The sequence below is a fragment of the Arachis hypogaea genome, chromosome 9 (genome assembly GCF_003086295.3).
Source record: "Arachis hypogaea cultivar Tifrunner chromosome 9, arahy.Tifrunner.gnm2.J5K5, whole genome shotgun sequence".
Classification (NCBI taxonomy): Eukaryota; Viridiplantae; Streptophyta; class Magnoliopsida; order Fabales; family Fabaceae; genus Arachis; species Arachis hypogaea.
Window position 1 is genome coordinate 13,411,466 of NC_092044.1, and position 24,299 is coordinate 13,435,764.

The 24,299-nt window shown below is 33.5% G+C and overlaps 1 protein-coding gene across 1 annotated transcript; it reads left to right on the plus strand.

Moving 5' to 3' along the window:
• The first annotated feature begins 4,793 nt into the window (after window positions 1-4,793).
• On the plus strand, window positions 4,794-11,060 carry LOC112710451 (phospholipid:diacylglycerol acyltransferase 1). Its single transcript, XM_025762664.3, has 6 exons — window positions 4,794-5,670; window positions 7,657-7,879; window positions 8,108-8,391; window positions 8,723-9,032; window positions 9,411-9,670; window positions 10,311-11,060. The coding sequence occupies exons 1-6, from the start codon at window positions 5,183-5,185 to the stop codon at window positions 10,792-10,794; spliced, it is 2,049 nt and encodes a 682-aa protein (XP_025618449.1). The 5' UTR covers window positions 4,794-5,182; the 3' UTR covers window positions 10,795-11,060.
• Window positions 11,061-24,299: the final 13,239 nt, after the last annotated feature.

A 24,299-nucleotide genomic window follows, 5' to 3' on the forward strand; every position in this document is an offset into this window, starting at 1 on the left:
TTTAAGATAAGTTACATCTAAGTACAGGCTGTTTTTTTTGTTATGAAAAGCAATAATGTGTTAAACCATGAAATGGACGTGTTCTAAAAAATTATACTGCTAGGGGTTAGATATAAAACGCAAGTTGTGTTTTGTATTTGTTTATTTTTTTTTTTATTTTACAATACACCAAACTTAGGTTACGTTTTGGTATTTTCATTTTTTTTTATTTTGTTTTAGGCTAAACGTAGGTTGTATTTTTTAAGTCAGAAAATTTAAAAAATTTTTTAAGTTCACAAAATATAAGTTGTGTTTTGTTAGTGTAGAAACTTTTTTGGAAGTCCAAAATGCAGGTTGCATTTTGTACACAAAATAATATTTAAATCCACAGTTTTACCTATAAATACGAAGTCCAGTTTCATTTATCTTCATCTTCACTTCTCTTCTTACTCTTTCTTGCATAAAATCTTTAGTGGTGTGCTTTTTTGACAGATAACTGTGTCAAAAAAATAGAGTTAGTTGAGGCTGAAATTATGAAAGGTGTTGCAAATTTGCGAGTATATTATAACTTCTGGACCCATGCAATATTAACCTTTCCCAACACGTGATATTGCAATACAGTTCTCCACCAAAAACTGGTGACTGCTGTCTGATCTACACGTAACGGCCTCCCCACTAATCGGAAGACTAAAAATATAGCTCACATCTTCCAGCGTCACCGACCGGAAGATGAAACGTGTGAATCTCCGGCTTCCAGCGTTCCATCAAGGCACTCAATAATGCAGAATGACCTTTTATTTCGTCTACTCGCGAAACGTGTTGAAACCCAGTAAATTCTAGTACCACTGCAGTTACCTCGTTAAAGGTATAGGGTGGATCGAATTTTCTGGACAACAAATTTCTATTGGCCTGTAAAAAAATGATAATTATTAAATTCTAAATAATAGCAGTTAATAATAATAATAATAATAATAATAATAATAATAATAATAATAATAATAATAATAATAATAATAATAATATCAAAAAGCCAACTAAACAATATTTATTTACCATTTATTATTCCAATATAATAATAAATATTATACAGTTCTATTAAAATAATAATAATAATAATAATAATAATAATAATAAAAAAAAAACGATAACTAAACGATATTATTACTATTATTATCTTGAAAAATAATAATTAATTATTAAAAAATAATAAATATTATACAGTATTCTATAATAACCAACAATAATAATAATAATAAGTACTTTTTTTGTCTCCAACGTCTGGGATCAAAATTAATTTCGTTTTCGACCTTTTTTCTTATTAAAATCATCCTCAACGTTACAAAACATTATAAAATCATCCTTTTGTCCGTAAACAATATTTTTTGAATAATTTTACCCTTTTACAAAAACAAAAACAAAAAAAAATGTTACCCTCTTCACACCACCCTCACCACTAACCCCCACCAGGCCACCAGTAACCCCATCATGTCTCACCTCTCACTCTCTCTCTCTCTCCTTATTTCTGCAACCGCCTTGTTCTCAACCCAACCACTCCCACGCCATCAACAACTCCATCGCCGCCTTGTTCTCACGATGGCCCAACCACTCCCGCGCCATCAACAGCTCCACCGTCACCAAAATCCAAGATCCTCAAGATCCATTCTGAAGCTATGGCAGCTGCTAGGTTAACCACTTGCGTCGCGGTGGCTTTTATGTCCTCGCTTTCCGATTGCGCCGCCCACGCCGATTCTTCTTTTCGCTTCCTGTTCTTCTCTTCTTCACCTTCCAATTCGCCTTCGCCGTCCGACCCTACTTCCGATTCTAAGACGGAGCCATCTCCCCCCGATGAACCTAACAAGTCCGGCTTCGACCCGGAATCGTTAGAAAGAGGAGCCAAAGCCCTCCGTGAAATCAATAGTTAAAATTATTTTTGGTGCTGATTTTGTGGGGGATTTTGTTTCTCTGTTCCTTAACTGAAATCAATCTTGAAAACAGTTAAAACTGAGATGGTACCGTTCAAAATCAGTTATCAAGTATCCTCGATGCAGCATTAGGAGGCAATCAGCATATGCTGATGCAGAGGTAATTTTCCCCATCTCCATATAGAGTTGGTGATTTTCACTTTTTGGCTCATTGTGTCTTTGAGAAAGTTCGGATTGTGTGTGATGTGATGTGTTTCTATCGACTGCTTGTAGTTGATACATAATTAGTGGTATATCAAGATAGTTGCGTAGTTAGAATGTTCACAAGCGTTTTCCCCAATAGTTCGGCTAAGGTTGTAGAGCTTATGTAAACGTGAATAGCATATTCATCGTGCTATGTTTTGTAATTGGATACCCAATTGTTTCGGCTTCAAGTGAAATGATTTTGTTAATTTCTATCTTCTATTCTTCATTTAAAGTCTTAATCTTCAAATTTGAGCATTTAATTGATGTTGGTGCGGAGGTGTTGATTTTGTTCAACCGATTGGGTGATATTGTTCAACCATTCAGATGTTGGTTTTAATGGATGAAGAGTTAGCAGGATTGGTGTTAGAGTTAAAGGTAGTAAGCTGTATAGTGGTGAAAGTGGTGGTGGTGGTGGTGAAGAGAGAGAGAGAGGTAGTGATGGAGAAGGAGAAGAAGATGGAGAAGGAGGTGGGAGCAGTGGTGGTGGGTGGTGGGGTAGCGGAAAGGGAGAGAAGAGAAAGACCAAAAGAGAGTGAGAGATACGCCTCGGATGGAGAGGGTTTCTTTTGTTTGTTAATATTAGTTTTAATATTTTTTATTTTTATAAAAGGATAAAATTGTCCAAAAATATTGTTTATGGATAAAATGATGATTTTATAACGTTTTATAACGTATTTTAATAAAAAAAATTGGGGACAAAATTGATTTTGACCCCAAACGTTAAGGATAAAAAAAAATTATTACTATTATTATCTTAAAAAATAATAATAAAATATTTAAAAATATTTATTTACTTTTTGTTATTAAAAAATAATAATAAATACTATAATAATAATAATAATAATAATAATAATAATAATAATAATAATAATTAAACATTATTTATTTTTCATTACAAAATAATAACGATTTATTATTCTTATTAGAGAGTATTATTTTTTTATTATTAAAAAATATTAATAATTTATTATTAGTATCTTACACAGTATTTTATTATTATATTACTCATGCTAACAATTTTTTTCATCAAACTTAAACATCATAATACTGGCTAATAATAATAATAATAATAATAATAATAATAATAATAATAATAATAATAGTATTATTAATAGTAATAACGAAAATACTAATTACATTGTTTGTTAAAAGATAAATAAATAAAATCTAAATAAATATATTTATTTATCATAAAATTAAAAAAGAAAACTTATTTATTAAGGATAATCCTGGTACTCAATAATGTGATCTTTAGGTCTAATAAAATTACGAACCATTTTTTATTTAACAACTAAATAAAACTAAGCTTTTCACTCTTCTTCCTCCTACAACCTTTCTCACAAAACAACATTTTTCACTCTTGAGTAACTCCCTCATATAACACTCAATATTCTTCAGTAACTCTCTCTCGGTGTTTTGCATTTTAAACACCCCACAACACTCTTATCCAACAGGTGGCGTGCATGCAAGAGAAAAAATTGCCAAACGCAACCTGCGTTTTGGCTTGGCCAACTGCCAAACACAGCTTCCGTTTTTCGACTTTCAACACGGTCAACAAAGCAGGTCCGGTCTGCATGCAGGAGACGGAGACACGTTTCGAGCTCTCAATCTGCTTCCTTGCCAATCGAAAACCACTTTTCACAGGTTGTTATAGGTTGTTGCAGCTTTCTGATTTTAGTTTTATGCAAAACGTATGCAGGTGTCTCAACTTTTTCATTTCTGGTATGACAAAACATAACCTGTTTTGCAGGTTACTAACTTCAACACATCCACGACAGTAAAATACACGCCAAAATACAATATAGTTGCATATCTCCATTGTTACCTCCATTCTTAAATTAATTTCTGTGAAGTACATTAAATTATAAATATAATAAAATTTAAAATAAAAAACAGATAACAGACATAAAAATTAATAATTTATGTAAAAATTTGTTAATATTTTTAGTTTAAAATATTTATAACTTTTGAAAGAATTTATAATTTTTTAGAAGAAATGAAACAGTAAGAAGAAAATTTATGTATAATTTATTAATTCATAATATAATTATTTAATAAAATAATATAATTAATAGTCAATAAACTATAACTCAAATAATATAATTTTTTTATTTTTATCTATAAGTTTTGAGTTTGAATTTCACTCTTAATTTTAAAAAAATATAATTAATAAATGTTACAGTAAAAATCTTTATGTTTATTGCTCTTGTTAAACCATAAATCTCTAATCTCTTGTTAAATATTTAAATAGCTCCATATATATATATTTTGTATATAAAAATATTATATGTATATTAAGATTAATTATTTATTTAAAAATATAATATTTAATTTATTTTAAATATATATTTTATAAAAAAATTGAATTAGATTATCATGAAACAAACCAATAAAATCTTGCCAGGTTGTCAAATCTGGATTTTAGAAATAGATTCAGTGTTGTCAGTTGGCGCAGCCAATGACCACTCCTTCCCAGCTTCACGATAATAATAGATTTTTCTATTCTGCTCTCTTAAAAAAAACATAAAAAAATCAATTATATTATATACATATTTAAATTAATTATTAATATAAAATATATATTAAAAATAAAATAAATAATATATATTTATATATAAATACATAATAATTAATTTTAATGGCAGATTTGAAAAACAATAAATAAAAGAATAAAACACAAATAATTTGTGACCACTTTCCCTTCACTAATTCAGTGATGCTCTAACCACCAAACACGCTACTTCAATCTCTGCTTCAATCCCCCGCTCAAGTTCTCTGAAAAATAATTAAACCGTTTCTCCTTACAGAGTTGACCAAGCTTCCCAAACGGTTTCTTCATATTTCTTTTATTATTATTTAAACTAATTTCTGCTGAAAATTCAACTGCAGAGAAGAAAAACGCAATCTCATCCGTTTCTAATTTTCTATACTCTGAAAAGGGAAATTGAAACAAAAGAAAAAAAGGAAAATAAGAAAATAACTGATAAATTTTCTCGAGAAAGCTCTGGGCTAGAAACGAGTTTGGTAGTAAGAAAATGTCTTCAGTTCGACGGAGAAGAGGATCGGAAGCTCAGAGCAAAGAGATTCAAGCCGAAGAGAACAACAAAGAAGAAGAAGAAGAAGAAAAAGAACACGGAGAAGATGACAATGATAAGAACAAGAAGAAGAAGAAGATGAAAGATGAGAAGAGCAAGGAGAAACAAGAGAAGAAGAGGAAGTGGTCCTGCATCGATAGCTGTTGCTGGTTCGTAGGGTGCATTTGCACGGTGTGGTGGTTGATGCTGTTCTTGTACAAGCTGATGCCGGCTTCGCTGCCGCAGTATGTGACGGAAGCGATCACGGGGCCGTTGCCGGACCCGCCGGGGGTGAAGCTGAAGAAGGAGGGGCTCACGGCAAAGCATCCGGTGGTGTTCGTGCCCGGTATCGTCACCGGTGGGCTTGAGCTCTGGGAGGGACATCAGTGTGCTGAAGGACTCTTCAGGAAACGCTTGTGGGGTGGCACCTTTGGAGAAGTCTACAAGAGGTAATTTTTGTTTTCAGGCGCACTTTTATTTTGTGTTTTATATTTCAATACCTAACTTTTTGTTTATAAATAGCATAGTTATCTGGAATTTGGGTTGAAAAAGTATTGGTTTTTGGCTCTCTTTTTTTAACGATCTGTGAGTGAACTATAAAAATAGCATCCGTGACAAAATAAGGTAGTTTCATTCTGTTGGTAATTACTTTCTCACACAGTTGACACCAGCTGACATTGCTGAGAAGTTTTTGTTGTTTTGCTAGTAATAAAATCTTTGGAGTGCTGTTTTCACAAGTGTTATTTATTTATTGGTTTCTTATGGTATCCTCCGGTCTGACAAGCCAACGGATTGCTACATATACAAGATGAGATTCGAACCTTAGACACTTGTTTAAGTGGATGAGTGAGCTAACTAAATGTTATTTAGGCATGCTCTTTTCAAGGGCACAGGTTGACATGACCATGTTTTTCGGAACAGATTAAGCTGACTTAAGAGTTGTTTTATGTCTAATAGTCATACTTATATAGGTATCTAATGGAGAACTTTATGTATAAATGAGTGAGCAATTTAGGTACATGACTGATGAGTCCAGTGAACAAATTTTTATCCATTATTATTGACTACTACATCCATTCTTAATTGGAGAGAGAATGGAAAGACAGTGCAAGAGGATTTCAATCCTTGTTTGTGGTTGTGGATGTGACTTTTTTTTGTTTGGGTAGGTGGTTAATGATATATATAACACGGTTTGGTTGTGGAAAGTAATTGATGAGAGGTCCTTTTATGAGGGACGGGTCATTCTTACAACAGATGCTGGGAGGGTTGGTCAGAATCAAGAAAACAAGACAATGTTAATAGTACTTCTTTGTTTTCTGTTTCCATTAATGATGAGGATGTTGATTGAAAGTAACACTGAAATAATCGGAGACATCTAAGCATTGATGATATTTGGATTGTAAGATATTCAATGAACATGTGACTTCAATGCAGATTTTTGGATTTTGTCACTTTATTTCTGTTGGTGAAATCAGTCAATGAACAAAGGAATTAAAAGGGAATTTTCCGTTTATGGTCTTATTGACTGATTAGGAAATTGCCTTAAGATGATTAAACTTTTCCCTTTGAAGGTGGTGGTTGTTGGTTTTTCTTTTTTATATTAAATTATATTTATTTTAATTAACTTTTCATCCAAATATAAGTGTGTTTTCAAGATTGTGTCCTGTTAAATAATGTACCATCAGGTCACTGTTTTTCCTTTAAACTTCTTAGTTCAAACTCTTGCAAGGAATTCAGATATTTTCAGGTGCCTTTCCTTGTACCTCAAACTTTCATTAGCTATGCGTATGCCACAAAGAATCATTTAGGAAGAGAAATATTTAATTACCAGATTTTGAGGGTCAGCAAGGACTTGTTTGGATCAGTTAATTGATGATCCTGAGTGCTTGATTCAAAGAATTTCAGTCGCTTTATTGGATAGGTAGGAAGGACTATTAGTCTTGAAAGTATACCATGTCTTGATATTACTCCTATTCCTTACAAAGACAAATAATTTTTGGAGCACACATGGGTTGAAAGATGTTGCAAAAAGTTTTAACCATTCAGCAATATGATCAACCATTGAACTTCTGATATAGGAAGTTCCAGAATTATTGGAATGCATTATCAAAAAGCATACAAATTTGCATACATAACCTACTTTTGAAAACTACTGAAGTAATCTTTTGATGGAATTAATTATTACAGAAGTGCAAGTTTTGCTCGTCTCTCCAATTACCCCAAATGACAAAAAATTGCATTTCAAATGTTCTTTTGTTTTACTTTAGTGTATCAAGTATGTATATTAAGTATTAGATAGCTTTCACAATTTAACTTCTTACAAGCAATTAGTTCTCTCTTAACTTGCACATCTTGACGTGCACTTTTGATACTTCGAAATCACCATATATAGCCAAGAAATTACATATTTTATTTATTTTATGAATTTTTTCTAGACCTTCATGCTGGGCAGAGCACATGTCGCTCGACAATGAAACAGGATTGGATCCACCTGGCATAAGAGTGAGGCCTGTCTCTGGACTTGTAGCTGCTGATTACTTTGCCCCTGGATATTTCGTTTGGGCAGTCCTAATTGCTAACTTGGCTCACATTGGTTATGAAGAGAAAAGCATGTACATGGCTGCATATGATTGGAGAATATCATTTCAGAACACTGAGGTATTGCTGGGGGTTTATGTAACTTTTAATTTTTGGAAGTAAAGGGAGGGAAGGCAAGGGATTGAAGTGTAAAGTGAAGTTTCAGTTCTTCTTCAAACCCTCTCTCTGTCTTCCCTTTCCCTCCAACACTTAACTCAAAAACAAGTTATGTGTCTGTAGTGTTGTGTAACACAAGGAAATTCATTGAGTATGCTCCTATTTTTTTTTATTGATAAACTAACTGGTCAGGTGCGTGATCGAGCATTAAGTCGGATAAAAAGCAATATAGAACTTATGGTTGCTACTAATGGTGGGAACAAGGCAGTTATTCTTCCACATTCAATGGGTGTACTATACTTTCTTCATTTTATGAAGTGGGTGGAAGCACCAGCACCAATGGGTGGTGGGGGTGGATCAGATTGGTGTTCCAAATATATAAAGGCAGTTGTAAACATTGGTGGGCCATTTTTAGGTGTTCCCAAGGCTATAGCAGGTCTTTTCTCAGCTGAAGCCAGGGATATTGCTGTTGCCAGGTAAAGTCACTTACTAACTAACAATATGGTGATCATTTCACTTTGATGCACTGATACTTATTTATATTTTATTTTATATTGTCAATTTCATATCTTATCCTACTATTTTGAAACAATGTCCTATCCTCATATGCTACAAAACCAGCATAGATATTTCTTCTCTCCCCTCTTTAGAACTACTTCTTTTAATTACAGATTTTTTAAGGAAATATTCATGTCCACATTTAGAACTTATGTCTTTTCTCATGTTCATGCTATAGTGCTTTAATCTTTCTGGCCGGCCAAACTGTTAAATATCATGATGAAATTTTGTTCTCTTCTCATGTTCAAGGGCGCTTGCACCGGGGTTTTTAGATAATGATCTGTTTCGCCTTCAAACCTTGCAACATGTAATGAGGATGACTCGCACTTGGGACTCAACTATGTCAATGATACCAAGAGGCGGGGAAACTATATGGGGTGGTCTTGATTGGTCACCAGAGGAAGGCTATACCCCTAGCGAGAGAAAGCAAAACTCTAACAATACTCAGTTAACAGGCCAAGAAACAAATAAAACAAATGTTAACTATGGAAGAATGATATCATTTGGCAGAGATGTGGCAGAGGCACCTTCCACTGAGATCGAGATGACTGACTTTCGAGTGAGCCTATTTCTAAAGTTTTGATAATTAATAAGGAATCTTGGAATTTCTATAGCCTTGTTTGTTTGTTCAGATTTCTTGTTGCTAACCTGTTATTATTATCTTATTCAGTCTAATATTTGATATGAAAAAGATTAGTTTGCTAACAAAATGATCCGTCAAAGATTGATATTATCTTCTTGTACTTGAATGATTAGCTCCACATGAAAAATCCATCCAAAGTGAGAACCCCTTTTGTTAGCAAATCAATATTCGTATTTAAGACTACAAATGAAACTAATTTGTTAACAAATTAATCTTTCTTTCAAGGGCTAAAATGGTGATTTACACTTTTCCAGACAGTATCTGTATAGTTAATACAAAGTTTCTTGTTAACAGGGTGCCATTAAGGGTCATAGCGTTGCAAACACCTCTTGTCGCGATGTGTGGACCGAATATCATGACATGGGAGTTGAGGGAGTAAGAGCTGTCGCTGAACATAAAGTTTACACAGCTAGCTCAATTATAGACCTGCTTCAATTTGTTGCTCCAAAAATGATGGCCCGTGGAAGTGCACATTTCTCTTATGGAATTGCTGACAACTTGGATGATCCTAAATATCAACACTACAAATATTGGTCAAACCCCTTGGAGACAAAGTAAGTAGTTTTGTCGCTCTACATTATTGAGTTATGATTGTTTGGAAGAATCATCAATTTGGTCCCCAAAAGATCAAAATGTTGATAATTTAATACACTTGTTAAGGATACCACAAATATGAAATTTTAATAGAAAACATAATTTTTTAAAGTTTTCAATGCATTGAGCACATTTATCATGCATAGAAAGAGTAAAAAAGCCTTCTATTTTAACAATCTCAACCAATGTTCTTATGACATTCTTTAGCTAAATCCCAAACTATGTACATTGACAAATTAGTCCTTAAGAGATCAATTTGCAAGCAAATTAGTCCCTAAAATGTCTTTTGTTAACACTAACCAAATTCAATAGTAATAACATCGTTCATCATTAGAGTACTGTGGACTAATTAAATATCATTTAGGAACTAATTTGTTATACACATTTCTGAATTTGGTGTTTGGTGGTACCATTCCAAAATAGATTAGCTTCTTCGTGGTATTACTTGAATAATTATTATTGGTTGACTCTTGACTGCATCTTACTTAACATATGGGGTCTAGACAAACAATTTTCAACATCTATCTTCTATCTGATCTACCCTCCCAATCGGATGCTCTGCCGTTTGCTATTCTAATATCTCACCAAATCTTTATGCAGACTACCAAATGCTCCAGACATGGAAATCTTCTCCATGTATGGAGTAGGCTTACCAACAGAAAGAGCCTATATTTACAAGTTATCTCCCTATGCTGAGTGCTACATTCCGTTTGAAATAGATACCACAGCAGAAGGTCCTGATGAAGATAGCTGTCTGAAGGGTGGAGTCTATACTGTCGATGGTGATGAGACCGTGCCGGTTCTAAGCACAGGCTTCATGTGCGCGAAAGGTTGGCGCGGGAAAACCAGATTCAACCCTTTTGGGATTAAGACTTACATTAGAGAATATGAGCATTCTCCTCCAGCAAACTTTCTAGAAGGCAGGGGGACACAAAGTGGTGCCCATGTTGATATAATGGGAAATTTTGCATTGATTGAGGATGTTATAAGGGTGGCGGCAGGGGCCAAAGGAGAAGATCTGCGAGGCGATCAAGTGTATTCCGACATCTTTAAATGGTCTGAGAAAATTAAGTTACGCCTGTGAATTAATCAGAGTGAATTTCAATGGAAGCTCTGGAACCGGTAGATGTGATCATGTTCAGTTTTTGATGGGATGGCATTCAGAAGTTGTGGTTTAGCTGATGAAAAACTGGCTCTATCCATGGAAGGATATTCAAATTGGTTGATTAGAAGGGTATGCATTGATTTGTATGTATTGTAATAAAATTAAGCATTTTCTTTGTCATCTTCAATGGATATCGTGGCTAATAAAATAAAAATGGGGACAGAGGTGCTGGTGTTACGTGTTAACCAAGTTATAGCGGGGTAGAACTCAAGAGCCCCATTGGTCGTTTCATTGTACCATAATCACTTTTCATGGTTCTTTACAAAAAAAAAAAGAAAAAAAAAGTGTAAATGACACAAGTGATCCTCAAGACTTTACAAAATAGCATTCCACTCTATTTTTTAATTAAAATTGATATCCCCTCATTCTGTTTAACCTTAATATTTACTCTAATTTTTTTTTATCAAAAATATAAAAAGGAAATCAGCAAAAAACACTCGAATAGTTGTTAGATAAAAAAAATCCATAATTGAAATTAGGATTTATTTGAAAAGTTTTTAAAGTAATTTTTTTAAATTTTTGACTTATGGAAAGTAATAGTATGAATGTCTGGTACAATTTTCAAAATTAAATTATTGCTTTTTAAAAAGCTATTTTAAGAGCTTATAAAAAAGTTAAAAAAATGACTTCTCTCATAATAAAAAGTTTTTTTTATCACATTTCTTTTAAAATAAACACTTTTAAAACTAAAAAATCAAATACAAAATAATTTATTTATAAATTATTTTTAATATAACAATTTATTATTTAAGTTATTTTTTCAAAAAGAATTTAATTAAGCTGTTTACCAAAGTGGGCCTAATCTCTAACTCCTACAATTTGATCATTTGATAAAATTAACTAATAATAAACTCTAGTTCCTTTTTGTTAATAGGTGTTAAGGGAAGATCAAATGGTGAAACTCGACTGATTTTGGCAATTCCAAGATTTGTTACGACAATTAAAGTCCGCAAATTCTAAGTAGGGCTCGCAATAGGTAAAGTAGGGTAGGATAGAGTTTGGATCTAATCCTGATCTTACTTGTAAATTGAGATTTTTATATAAATTCAATCATATTCTATTCGCGAGTTGAAAATATTTCAATCCTAATCATATCCGTTCTTAATTTACCGGTACCTAATCCTATTTGAATTATAAAAAAGATACAACATTATTATATAACTTCATGATAATTTAAAATAAAAATAATTTTTATGTTAAAGAAATGTATTAAATTATTAAGATCTTTTTAATGATTAAAAATATTTTACATTTAATAAAAGATCTTTGATTTAACATTTACTACTAGATTAGATCGAATTAGATACCTAAGAATAAATTGCATGTTGCCATCCTTAACCCTGAGTGTGTGATTGGATTGCTTGGATTGAACGATTTCATGATACATATCTTGATCTCAATTTGTCCATATTATTAGAATTTTATGTGATGAATTTATATTGACGGTTGGCTTTTATTATTGTAAAAGCCTCTGTTAATGTTTAAATTTTTTATAATTAATACTTGATCATTATGAAAAAAATCTATATTTTTATTTAATTTTCTTGATCGCTAATAGATTTATCACGTGCCACTTTATAAAAATTTGAGAGAATATATATTTTTAAATACTAAATTAGTGTATGTTTTCGTGCCCTGCACGAGATAATATATAAAATTATATAAATTTTTTTATTAAAATTTAAATAAAAAATATATATAATAATAATTATTATAAATATTTTATAATTTAAAATATTAAAAATAATTAATATTTATTTTAATCAATTTGAATTGGTTGAATGGTTATTTTATTTGTTTGCTTAAGCAAGTATTTGGAATTCAAATCTCACCCTTAATAAATAGAGCATCAATATGTGGTGGATTAATCATCGACATGTCGAGTTAGAAAATTCATAGAAAAAAATTGTATTTATCTTTAAAATAGATTAATTTTTCATTAATAGTAATACTTATGGACTTTTGTCCTTGTTGAAATTTACTTAGGACAATTTTATTTGTTGGTATCATATTCATTCTTAAAATCAAAATAATATGATCAACATTGTTACTTGTTACAACTTCACATTTTATAAAATGATTTTTAAATTTTCAAATTCATAAACTTATGTCATTACAAAATTTATTAGATCGATTAATATTTCTTGATAACATGGTGTACCGAAAAATCATCATTGAGTATTAGTTAGTGTGAAGAGAAATCCATAATAACTTTTGTTATTCAATATATAATTTATTCTATTGAAAAATAATTACAATGGGTATATTTATTTTAATAAATATTCTTCTATCTAATACTATAAAAAAAAATATATTAGCCACTTTGAATTGTTATAGGTCAACTTCCATCCACATTAGTAGAATGCCTAAATTGAGATATATTCATCAAACAAACAATCAATAAAACACTCATCCGTACTTTCTTATTTTGGGTATATTTATACATAAAAAAAAATTATACATAAAGAAAAAAAGAAAGAAGAAAAGAAGAGTTGAAATAACAAGAGTAATAAAAATTATGATTCTTATAATTTTGTGTGACCATCTATATATAGTAGACCAGACAACTATGATTATCTAACAAAATTAATTTGTATTTATTGCACTCAACTTGAATAAATAAGAAATTATCTTATTTTAATTTAGTTTTTTATTCACATGATTTGAATTTAGCTTAATATATATTATTTGATTTGATTTGATTTAATTATTAGTTAAAGGTATCTCAATTGTCTATTTTATTCATAAATTTATTATTTAATGACTAATAAATTAATCAAATTAATTAATTAGTACACACAATAAATTTGATTTAATAAATTAAAAGAATTAAATTAAAAGATACTAACAGAATATTAAAATAAATGAATTAGAAAATATTATCAAATTAAATTGATATAAATTATAATAAATTATATGATATTTAAATATTTAATCAAATCAATTTGTTGATATAGTTAGTTTATCGTAATAACTTATATTTAAAAAGTTAAACAAAATAAATCGAAAAATACTTAGAAGTATGTCACGTCAACTCTATCATTAAATACAAAAACTAATTTTTATATAATAAAATAGAAATAGATTCTCACACTAATATTATCCCTCAATTACTTTATTCATACAGTAATCATAAGCTTCAAAGATGGACATACATTGCTATCAATCTATATTCCTATTGTATTGGTATTCTAACTCTTATTATAGATTCCACAAATTCCACATACTTAACGTTTGGATACGAAATTTATGTCTCTTTTTTGTTTGTTTTTGGACTTGGAAAATTACGATTTAATTTGAAACATTACCTTTTTGTTTTTGTTTTTAGGGGATGAATCTTCTTTTATGAAGTATGGAACTTGAGTTGAATGATTGCTTTTGTCAGGGTCTCTTGACAAGCACCACCCTCACGGCCTCACCAATCAAAAGAGCCACTGCCGAGTAAATTTTTATAGTGGTTCTCGAGATTGACGCTGTATATCAAAATTGTTTTTGAGATTCTAATTATACCAATTACGTTTTTGAGATTGGAAAAATTGCACCATAATAGTCCCTGACCCGTTTTTCGTTAACGGCACGCTGACATGGCTTAATAACATGGACCTTTGGTGACACATGTCGCCTCATGATTTGGCCACGTGTAACGATATGATGACGTGTTGGTCAACGACACGTGGCATGCTGACGTGGATGTGTATGCCACGGTCACAATGCTATTTTGCCACGTGTCAGATTATGCCACGTGTCGCAATGCTATTTGTCCACGTGTCATCCACTATGTCATCGTTACATGTGCACCAAATTGGTTTCTTACTTTGCATTAAATGACTCATTTTAGTCCCTGAAATTGAATGTTATGCACCAAATTAGTCCCTTCATCAGTTTTTTCTCATTTTTTTATAAATTTAAAATTCTCATTATATATTTGAATACACTAATTTTAATTTTATCTTTTCACAAGTTATTTTAATACAAGTGTTTTTATAAAATATTTTTAAAATATTAGTTTTAATTATACAACTTTTTCTACAATATTTATTAAAAAAATTATATGATATATTGCTATTGATTTAATAAAGATTGTAAGTTAAAAGTATAATAATATTCCTTAATACAATTTTTTTTAATATTTAACACTTTAATAAATATTTTAGGAATACTTGATCAGGCACTTATTAACTAATATAAATTTATTATTCCCATCCATTTTAAGAATGTCCGATTTCCTATATAATTAACTTCTCACTAAATTAATAAAATAGATTTATACTATCAATTATAATAATTCATTTTATCTATAACTTAATTAGGTGGTTTTTTCATATATTACACTATTAATCAATATAAGTACTTATTGTAACCAAGACTTGAACAATATTAAAACAGATACAAATAAACACAAGAGGCAATAATAAAGTTTTGGTTTTAGTTAACATGTACTCTAATGATACAAGTTAACATTATTAATTAAAAAATTTATTATAAAATATGTATAATAAAAAATATAATTAAAATTAGTGTATAAAAAAATATTGAGAATTTCAAATCTATAAAAAAAAGAGAAAAAACTGATGAAGGGACTAGTTTGGTGCACAACATTCAATTTCAGGAACTAAAATGAGACATTTGATGCAAAGTAAGAGACCAATTTGGTACACATGTAACGATGACATAGTGGATGACACGTGGACAAATAGCATTGCGACACGTGGCATAATCTGACACGTGGCAAAATAACATTGTGACACGTGGCATACCCATCCACGTCAGCATGCCACGTGTCGTTGATCGACACGTCATCATACCGTTACACGTGGCCAAACCATGAGGCAACACGTGTCACCAAAGGTCCACGTCATCAAGCCACATCAGCGCGCTGTTAACGGAAAACGGGTCAGGGACTACTATGGTGTAGTTTTTCCAATCTCAGAGACGTAATTGGTGCAATTAGAATCTCAGGGACAATTTTAGTGCACGACGTCAATCTCAGGGACAATTTTAGGGTTTTCGTGGCTATACGGATTCTCACCCATCAAATCTTTTGCTCAAGTAACTCCTTGAATATTAAATTTGTATAATAGTAAACATTAGATAATCACACAATAATGCATTTAATTTATAAAAAATAATTTACCCTTTATTACTAACGTTCTTGCTGGATTGGTTTTTTAGTTTTTTTTTTTGTGCATTAATATAATTTTAATAAATCTAATTTTAAGAATCCCACCTATGTTACATTTGCGGTACAGAGTCGGTCTCAAATTCGGATAAAAGAGAGTTGTGTTAGGTTTTCGACAGCCAACATAAAAACTTAGTCGAATTTTCTTGACATGGATCAAAGATGTTATTGCGCTAAAGCTAGGTCGTGAATGGTGTATGGCTCGTGTACAGTGTCAAATGAGCAAGCGCCGCTGCATTGGTGCTCAAGTGTAGTGTTAAATGAGCAAGGGTTCCCGCGTTTTCGTGAACGGACAAGGGTAAATAAGCTAGTTCACAAAGAAAAAGGTAAAAGTCGGGACGACAGAAGGTTAAGATTTGGGACATGGAACATAGGCACTCTAACAGAAAAATCCATGGAGGTGGTCAATACCATAACAAGGAAGAAGATTAACATCATATGCCTACAAGAAACAAAATGGATTGGTGCGAATGCTAAAGAGTTGGATACTACGAGAAAGGTGAAGAATAGGAATGTGTTAGGTATTATCGTGGATAAGCAATGGAAGAGAGACATAGTGGATGTCAAGAGAGTGGGAGATCGGATCATCTATATCAAACTTGCGGTGGAAGGAGGTATTTTTCATGTGATTAACGCCTATGCACCACAAGTGGGTTCGAAACAAGATAAGATTTTGAGAGGATCTCGAGAGTTTGGTCCAAGACATACCTTCGAGAGATAAGATTATTTTAGGAGGAGATTTAAATGACCATGTTGGAAGAGAAGTGACTGGATATGGAAGTATTCACAGAGGTCATGGTTTTGGGGTAGTCAATACCGAGGGTAAAACTATTTTAAATTTTTTTCTCAACCTTTGATCTCCTCATCGCAAATACATGTTTTAAAAAGAGAAACAAACATCTTATAACCTATAAGAGTGGCATAACAAGCTCTCAAATCGACTTTTTTTTTAGGAGAGTTGAGCAAAAATTTTGCATTAATTATAAAATTATTTCAGGAGAGAGTTTAACAACACAACATAGGATGCTTGTCATGGATTTTTGCATTGAGCAAAAATTGAGGAAAAGACATCATACGAAGAATTCAAGGACGAGGTGGTGACGGATGAAAAGTGAGGAACAAAGAAGCTTCCTAAGACGGGTAGAAGAAGAGGCAAAGTGGGATGGGAACGGAAGCACGAAAGAGATGTGGAGAGAGATGATAGAAGTTATTAGAAGAACAGCAAAAGAAAATTTTGGTGAATCTAGAGAGATAGGACCAAGAGACAATGAGTCATGGTGGTGGAATGCGAGTGTATAAGAAGAGATAAAAGCAAAAAGGGTGTGCTTTAAAGAGTGGTCTTTATGCCGTAATGCAGATAATTGGGAAAATATAAAGCGGCTAAGAAAGAAACAAAAGTGGCTGTAAGCGAAGCAAGAACAAGAGTATATGAGGTTCTCTACCAATTTTTAGACACAAAAGAAGGAGAAAAAAGTAGATATAGAATCGTAAAGAGCCGTAAAAGAAGAACGAGAGACTTTGATCAGGTTAAGTGCATAAAGAATGAAGACAAGGAGGTGTTGGCTCAAGAGGAGAAAATCAATGAAAGGTGAAAGAGCTACTTCTATGAGTTATTTAATGAAGGACAGAAGACTCTTCCAAGCCTTGGTTGGTTATGCACGAGGGAAGAAAATCAAAACCTCAAATAGCATCGAAAGATTCGAGACTTCGAAGTAAAAAAGGCTCTAAAGCGGATGAAAAATGATAGGATAGTAGGACCCGATAATATTCTAATTGAAGTTTGGAAGGACCTTAGAGAGAAAGGCGTCAGTTGGTTAACTAAGCTTTTTAAAGTCTAAGAAGATGCCAGATAAGTGGAGAAAGAGCACATTAGTACCTATCTACAAGAATAAAGGGGATATACAAAGTTGCGAAAACTATAGAGGGATCAAGCTCATAAGCCATACTATGAAGTTATGGGAAAGGGTGATAGAACGGAGTCTGAGACAAGAGACACAAGAAATGCGTGAGCATTTTTCCTATCTTTTCCTAGTGAATTTGCATCTAATTTGTTGAGTTTAATCAAGAATTAATTATATTTTAGCCACTATGAATGCTATTTTGAGTTTTGTGCAATATTGTTTATTTTAGGTAACATTCGACTGGATTTGATGGAGTTTCTGCAGCTTAAGATTTAAAGGAGATAGCAGCGAGGAGCGACGCGTACGCGTGAATTTGAAGATTTGCTTAGCGACGCGTGCGCGTAACCGACGCGTCCGCGTGACTTGCGAAAAAGACCATCGACGCGTACGCGTGACTGACGCGTACGCGTGACATGTGCCACGTGCAGAAAACGCAGAAAACGCTGGGGTGATTTCTGGACCCCATTTTAGCACCCAAGTTAGGCGCGGATCCAGTAAAGCCAAGTGGTCCCCCACGTTACAAGACGCGGAGTAGTTAGTTAATTCTGATTTAAATTCAAATTTGATTTTAAAATAGGAAAAGATATTATCTTAATTTCTGATATTAGATTTTAAATTAATTAGGATTAATTATAAAAGGAATGCCAACAGGGTTATTCCAACACAACATTATTCCATTCCAATTTACAATCCTAGTTTTTGACTCTGAACCATGAGCAACTAATCCTCCATTATTAAGGTTAGGAGCTCTGTCTATTTGTATGGATTAATTCGTTTGATCTTTCTAATTTAATCCATGTTTTGATTTATATTTTAAATAATTGTTTTCGTTATTTATTTTATGAATTTGGGTGGAACAGAAGTATGACCCATGTTCTAATTGAGTTCTTGTAAAACTTGGAAAAACTCTTTACTTGAACAACAGCTTGAAAACATATTATCCTGAATTTCTAATTGTTTGTATTTAATGGGATACATGACATATAATCCCCTTATTTTTGGATAATTAGGATTCTTGTGGCATCTAAACTAGAAATTGATCATCACCCTCTAATTGGAATTAATTGACCAAGGAATTGGCAGTTAATGAATTTTAGAGGAGACTAGAAAGGTCTAAGGAATTAGGGTCTAGTCATATATAGTTTGCCATGAATTAAATCTTGCATGATTAAAATAGTTACTAAGGAAAATCAATCGGAAAATAGATATCTCTGAAACCTTAACTATTTCTCTATATATATTTCACAACTTCTTTACTGTTTGCTTTCTGAAATTCTTAATTTACTGTTTAATACTCTTTGAATACCAAAACACTCTTTTCTGCTTGCCTAACTAAGCCTATCACTCAATAACTGTTGCTTAATCCATCAATCCTCGTGGGATCGATCCTTACTCACGTAAGGTATTACTTGGTACAACCTGGTGCACTTATTAGATAGTCTGTGGTTAGAAACACCGCACCAAACTTTTGGCGCCGTTGCTGGGGATTGATAGTGATTAACAACTACTAGTTGTTTGATTGCTTAGATTAGGCGTTTTAATTTTAATTTTATTTTATTATTTTCAAAAAAATATTTAAAAAAAATATAATATATAGCGCTAATATTTTTCCTTAATTTCTGAAATTAAGTTTGGTGTTACCTGGTTAATTTTGTTTTAATTTTTCTATCTATTTTTTAATTTTTAATTTTTTTAGAATAGTTAGTATTTATATTTTATTTCATTACACAGGTTACCTAACTAGGAATTCTCTGCACTCTGACGTGGAGATTCTCATCTTTTCTTGTTTTCCGTTTGTTTATGTGCAGGAACAGAGACAAAGAACATCTCTTAGACTTTGATCCTAAACCTGAAAGAACTTCCAGGCGATGTTTACAACAAGCAATATTTTACAAGGCTGCAGAATCCACTATGGATCCGAATAATACTGATAATGCCAATGTGGCAAACCTGAATGGGAATGAAAAACAAAGGAGAATACTTGGCTCTTTCTCCACTCCTACAGCAGATCTGTATGGAAAGAGCATTGTGGTGCCTCCTATAGCTGCGAACAACTTTGAGTTGAAGCCACAATTAGTCACCCTGGTACAACAAAACTGCTAGTATCACGGTCTTTCCCACGAAGATCCAAATCAATTTATTTCCAATTTTCTGCAGATTTGTGATACTGTGAAGACAAATGGAGTGAACCCAGAGGTGTACAAACTCATGCTCTTCCCATTTGCTCTGAGGGATGGAGCAAAGCTATGGCTAGATTCCCAACCCAATGAGAGTTTGGACACTTAGAACAAGGTGGTTATTGAGTTTCTCACTAAAATTTTTTCCACCAAAGAAGCTGACTAAGCTTAGGGTAGAGGTTCAGACCTTCTGGCAGAAGAATGGTGAGACTCTGTATGAAGCTTGGGAGAGATACAAGCTACTGACCAGGCAATATCCTCCGGACATGTTCTCCAAATGGACTCAACTAGATATCTTTTATGAAGGCTTGGGTGAAATGTCCAAGATGTGCTTAGACAATTCTGCAGGAGGTTCATTGCACAAGAAGAAGACATCGGAGGAGACTATTGAGCTTATTGAATTGTTTGCTAGCAACCAATATTTATACTCATCTAACAGAAATCCTGTGAACTCTGAGGCTCCTCAGAAGAAGGGTGTTATGGAAGTGGAAGCTCTTAATGCTATTCTTGCTTAGAACAATCTTATGTCTCAGCAAATAAATTTACTTACTCAACATATGGGTGGCATGCAAGTCTCAACTATCAACACCAAAATTTACCACAGAAAGTCTCCTATGACATGGCATGTAACTTTACGCAAAATGATCATTATGATTATGCTCAACCCTCTTCTGAACAGGTGAATTACATGGGGAATGCTCCTAGGAATCCCAACAATAATCCATATTCTAAGACATATAATCAGGGGTGAAGGAATTACCCAAATTTTGGATGGAAGGATCAACCTCAGAGACCTCAGAACTTCAACAATAGTTCTCTGGGCAGTTTCCAATAGAACAATGATTTGGAAGCAATATTGACAGGTTTTAGACAAGAAACCAGAGCATCCATCAAGAATCTGGAGATTCAAATGGGTCAATTAGCTACAAAAGTTAATGAGATTGATCAGAGGACCACTAATAGCCTTCCGGATAACATAATTCCAAATCCAAGAGAGAAATTTAAGGCTATCACCATGATAAGTGGACAGTGGCAAGTACGGAAGCACAAGTTATGCAGGAAACCAGAGCCTTCATTAGAAATTTAGAAGTGCTAGTGGGCCAACTGAGCAAGCAAATACTTGAGAGGTCTGCAAGTACATTTCAAGGTGATACAGTGGTGAACCCAAGAGAAGATTGCAAGGTTATTCAATTGAGAAGTGGTAAAGTAGCTGGCTCTGAGACCAAGGCCAATGAAGAGCTAGTTGAACAAGAAGCTCCAGAGGAGAAGAAGGAAGAATTAGAGCACGCCCCTCCAAAGCGTGCGGACAACCCATTCCCAGACTCTCTTGACACTTATCCTACATTGCCAAAAACTCCTGAGTACAAGCCTAAGATGCCATATCCTCAGAGACTTCAAAAGGAGACCAAGGACAAGCAGTTTTCAAAGTTCTTGGAAGTCTTCAGAAAGTTACAAATCAATATTCCTTTTGCTGAGGTTTTGGAACAAATGCCTATCTATGTCAAGTTTATGAAGGAGATGTTGTCGAAGAAGAAGCGTTTAAAGAGAGATGAGACAGTAGTCTTGACTAAAGAATGTAGTGCTGTAATTCAGAATAACTTGCCAAGGAAGATGCCAGATCCAGGGAGCTTTCAAATTCCATGCACCATTGGGAGCACAACCTTTGAGAAAGTCCTATGTGATCTGGGGACAAGCATAAATCTAATGCCCTTATCTGTGATGAAGAAGCTACAAATTCAAGAGGCACAACCCACAAAGATAGCATTACAGATGGCAGACAAATCTATGAAGCCTTCATACGGATTAGTTGAGAATATCTTGGTCAAAGTGGGTAAGTTATTCTTCCCAGCAGACTTTGTGATTCTTGACACAGGGGAGGATGAGAATGCCTCTATAATTCTAGGAAGACCATTCCTAGCCATTAGAAAAGCTCTGATTGATGTAGAAGTGAGCGAATTCGTGCTTAGAGTGTATGATGAGCAACTAGTCTTCCATGTTTTCAAAGATGTACATTCAGCAGGTGAAGAAGAGAGGTGCATGCAGACTGAGCTTATTGATCCAACCCTTCAAAAACCTCCTGATTATACACAGCAGAATCTGCAGCTCAAACCTCCCTTGGTAACAATCAATAAAATTCCTCCTGACATCAAATCTAAGTTTGGTGTTGGAAATGCATCATCTACCAAGGAAGAGGTTCCCAAAAAGAAGAAAGTACCCAGAGGATGAAGAAACAAAAAGATCCCCACTGAAGGTTTCTCCCCAAGAATGAAGGTGGTGTTGACTAGCAATCCAAAGTGGATTTATATAGTAACCAGAATCCTCTCTCTGGAGCATATTGAGCTACATTATGGAGACACAGGAAAGAAGTTCAAAGTAAGGGGTAAAGAGCTGAGCCCCTATGATCCTCCTCCTTAGAGGAGCTAACCGTCAAGCTAGTGATGATAAAGAAGCGCTTGTCAGGAGGCAACCTGATAATTTCGTATCCTTAGTTATTTTTCGTAGTAGTAGTTTTCTTACTTATTTGATTTTTATTGAGTTCTTACTAATTTTCTGATCATGCAACTATTTTAGAACAGAAACCGAAAAAAAAGAAGAGGGCACACGACGCGCAAGCGTCGCTGACCCGTACGCGTCAAATGGGTGTGCATGAAAAATAAAATGAACAGAGAGTTACACAGGAGTGGTGCAACAATGATGCCTCTAGCACAAACAAACCCACGCGTACGCGTACCCCATGTGTGCGCGTCATTTGTGATTTTTACCATTCACGCGGGCGCGTCAGCGACGCGTACGCGTGACCTGAAAAATCGACGTATAAGAGTGTTTGGGCAGAGAGTTATGCTGGCTTGGGGCAGGAAGTATTGTTAGAGACAAGAGACATAAGTAACAGAAAACCAATTTGATTTTATACCAGGCAAATCTACCACTGAAGCGATATACCTGTTAAGAAGGATGATAGAGAGGTATGGTAGTAATAAAAAGGATCTACATATGGTGTTTATTGATTTGAAAAAAGTGTACGATAGGGTATCAAGGGAGGTCTTATGGAAGGTTTTAGAAAAGAAGAGAGTAAGGATCGCATATATTCGGACAATTAAAGACATGTATGATTGGGCTATAACTAGTGTGAAGACTCAAGGTGGTATGATAAAGGAATTTTCTATTGGTATAGGATTATACCAGGGATCATCCTTAAGTCCATACATTTTCACATTTGTCTTAAAAGTACTCACAGAGCATATCCAAGAGCTTGTACCATGGTGCATGCTTTTTTGCCGATGATACCGTCCTTATGGGAGAGTCAAGGAAAGACCTAAATAAGAAGTTGGAGTTATGAAGAGAAGCTCTAAAATTGCATGGTCTGTGCATAAGCCATAGCAAGACGGAATATATAGAATGTAAGTTCGGCCTGCTAAGGGAAAACCCTAATATAGAGGTGAAGATTGGAGATAACATTCTACAAAATATTAAGAGTTTTAAGTATCTTGGGTGCATCATACAGGATAATGGAGAGATTGAACAATATGTAAATCATAGGATCCAAGCAGGTTGGTCAAAATGGCGGAGTGCATTTGGTTTTATATGTGACAAAAAAGTGCCTTTAAAACTTAAAGGTAAATTCTATCGCACTACTATCAGACCGGCTATACTTTATGGTACAGAGTGTTGGGTGGCCAAAAGGGAGCACAAACATAAGCTAAGTGTAGTAGAGATAAAGATATTGAGATGGATAAGTGGTCATACACGATTGCATAGAATAAGGAATGAAGATATAAGAGAAAGAGAGTTGGAGTAGCATCTATTATGGAAAATATGGTAGAATCGCGTCTCAGGTGATTCGGACATGTGAGAAAAAGACTGACAGAACACCTAGTCAAGAGGGTGGATGAGATGAAAGATGGACAAGGGGAGAAAGGCAGAGGAAGACCTAAGAAGACCATCCATGAGGTGGTCAAACGAGATCTGCATGTAAACAATCTCTCTATAGACATGATACATGACAGAGCTCAATGGCGTTATTTGATTCATGTAGCCGACCCCACCTAGTGGGACAAGGCTTTGTTGTTATTGTTGTTGTTGTTGTTGTTGTTGTTGTTGTTGCTGCTGCTGTTGTTGTTATTGTTTGTTGTAATTTAAAAAATGTTTAATATAAGCATGCAAGGGATT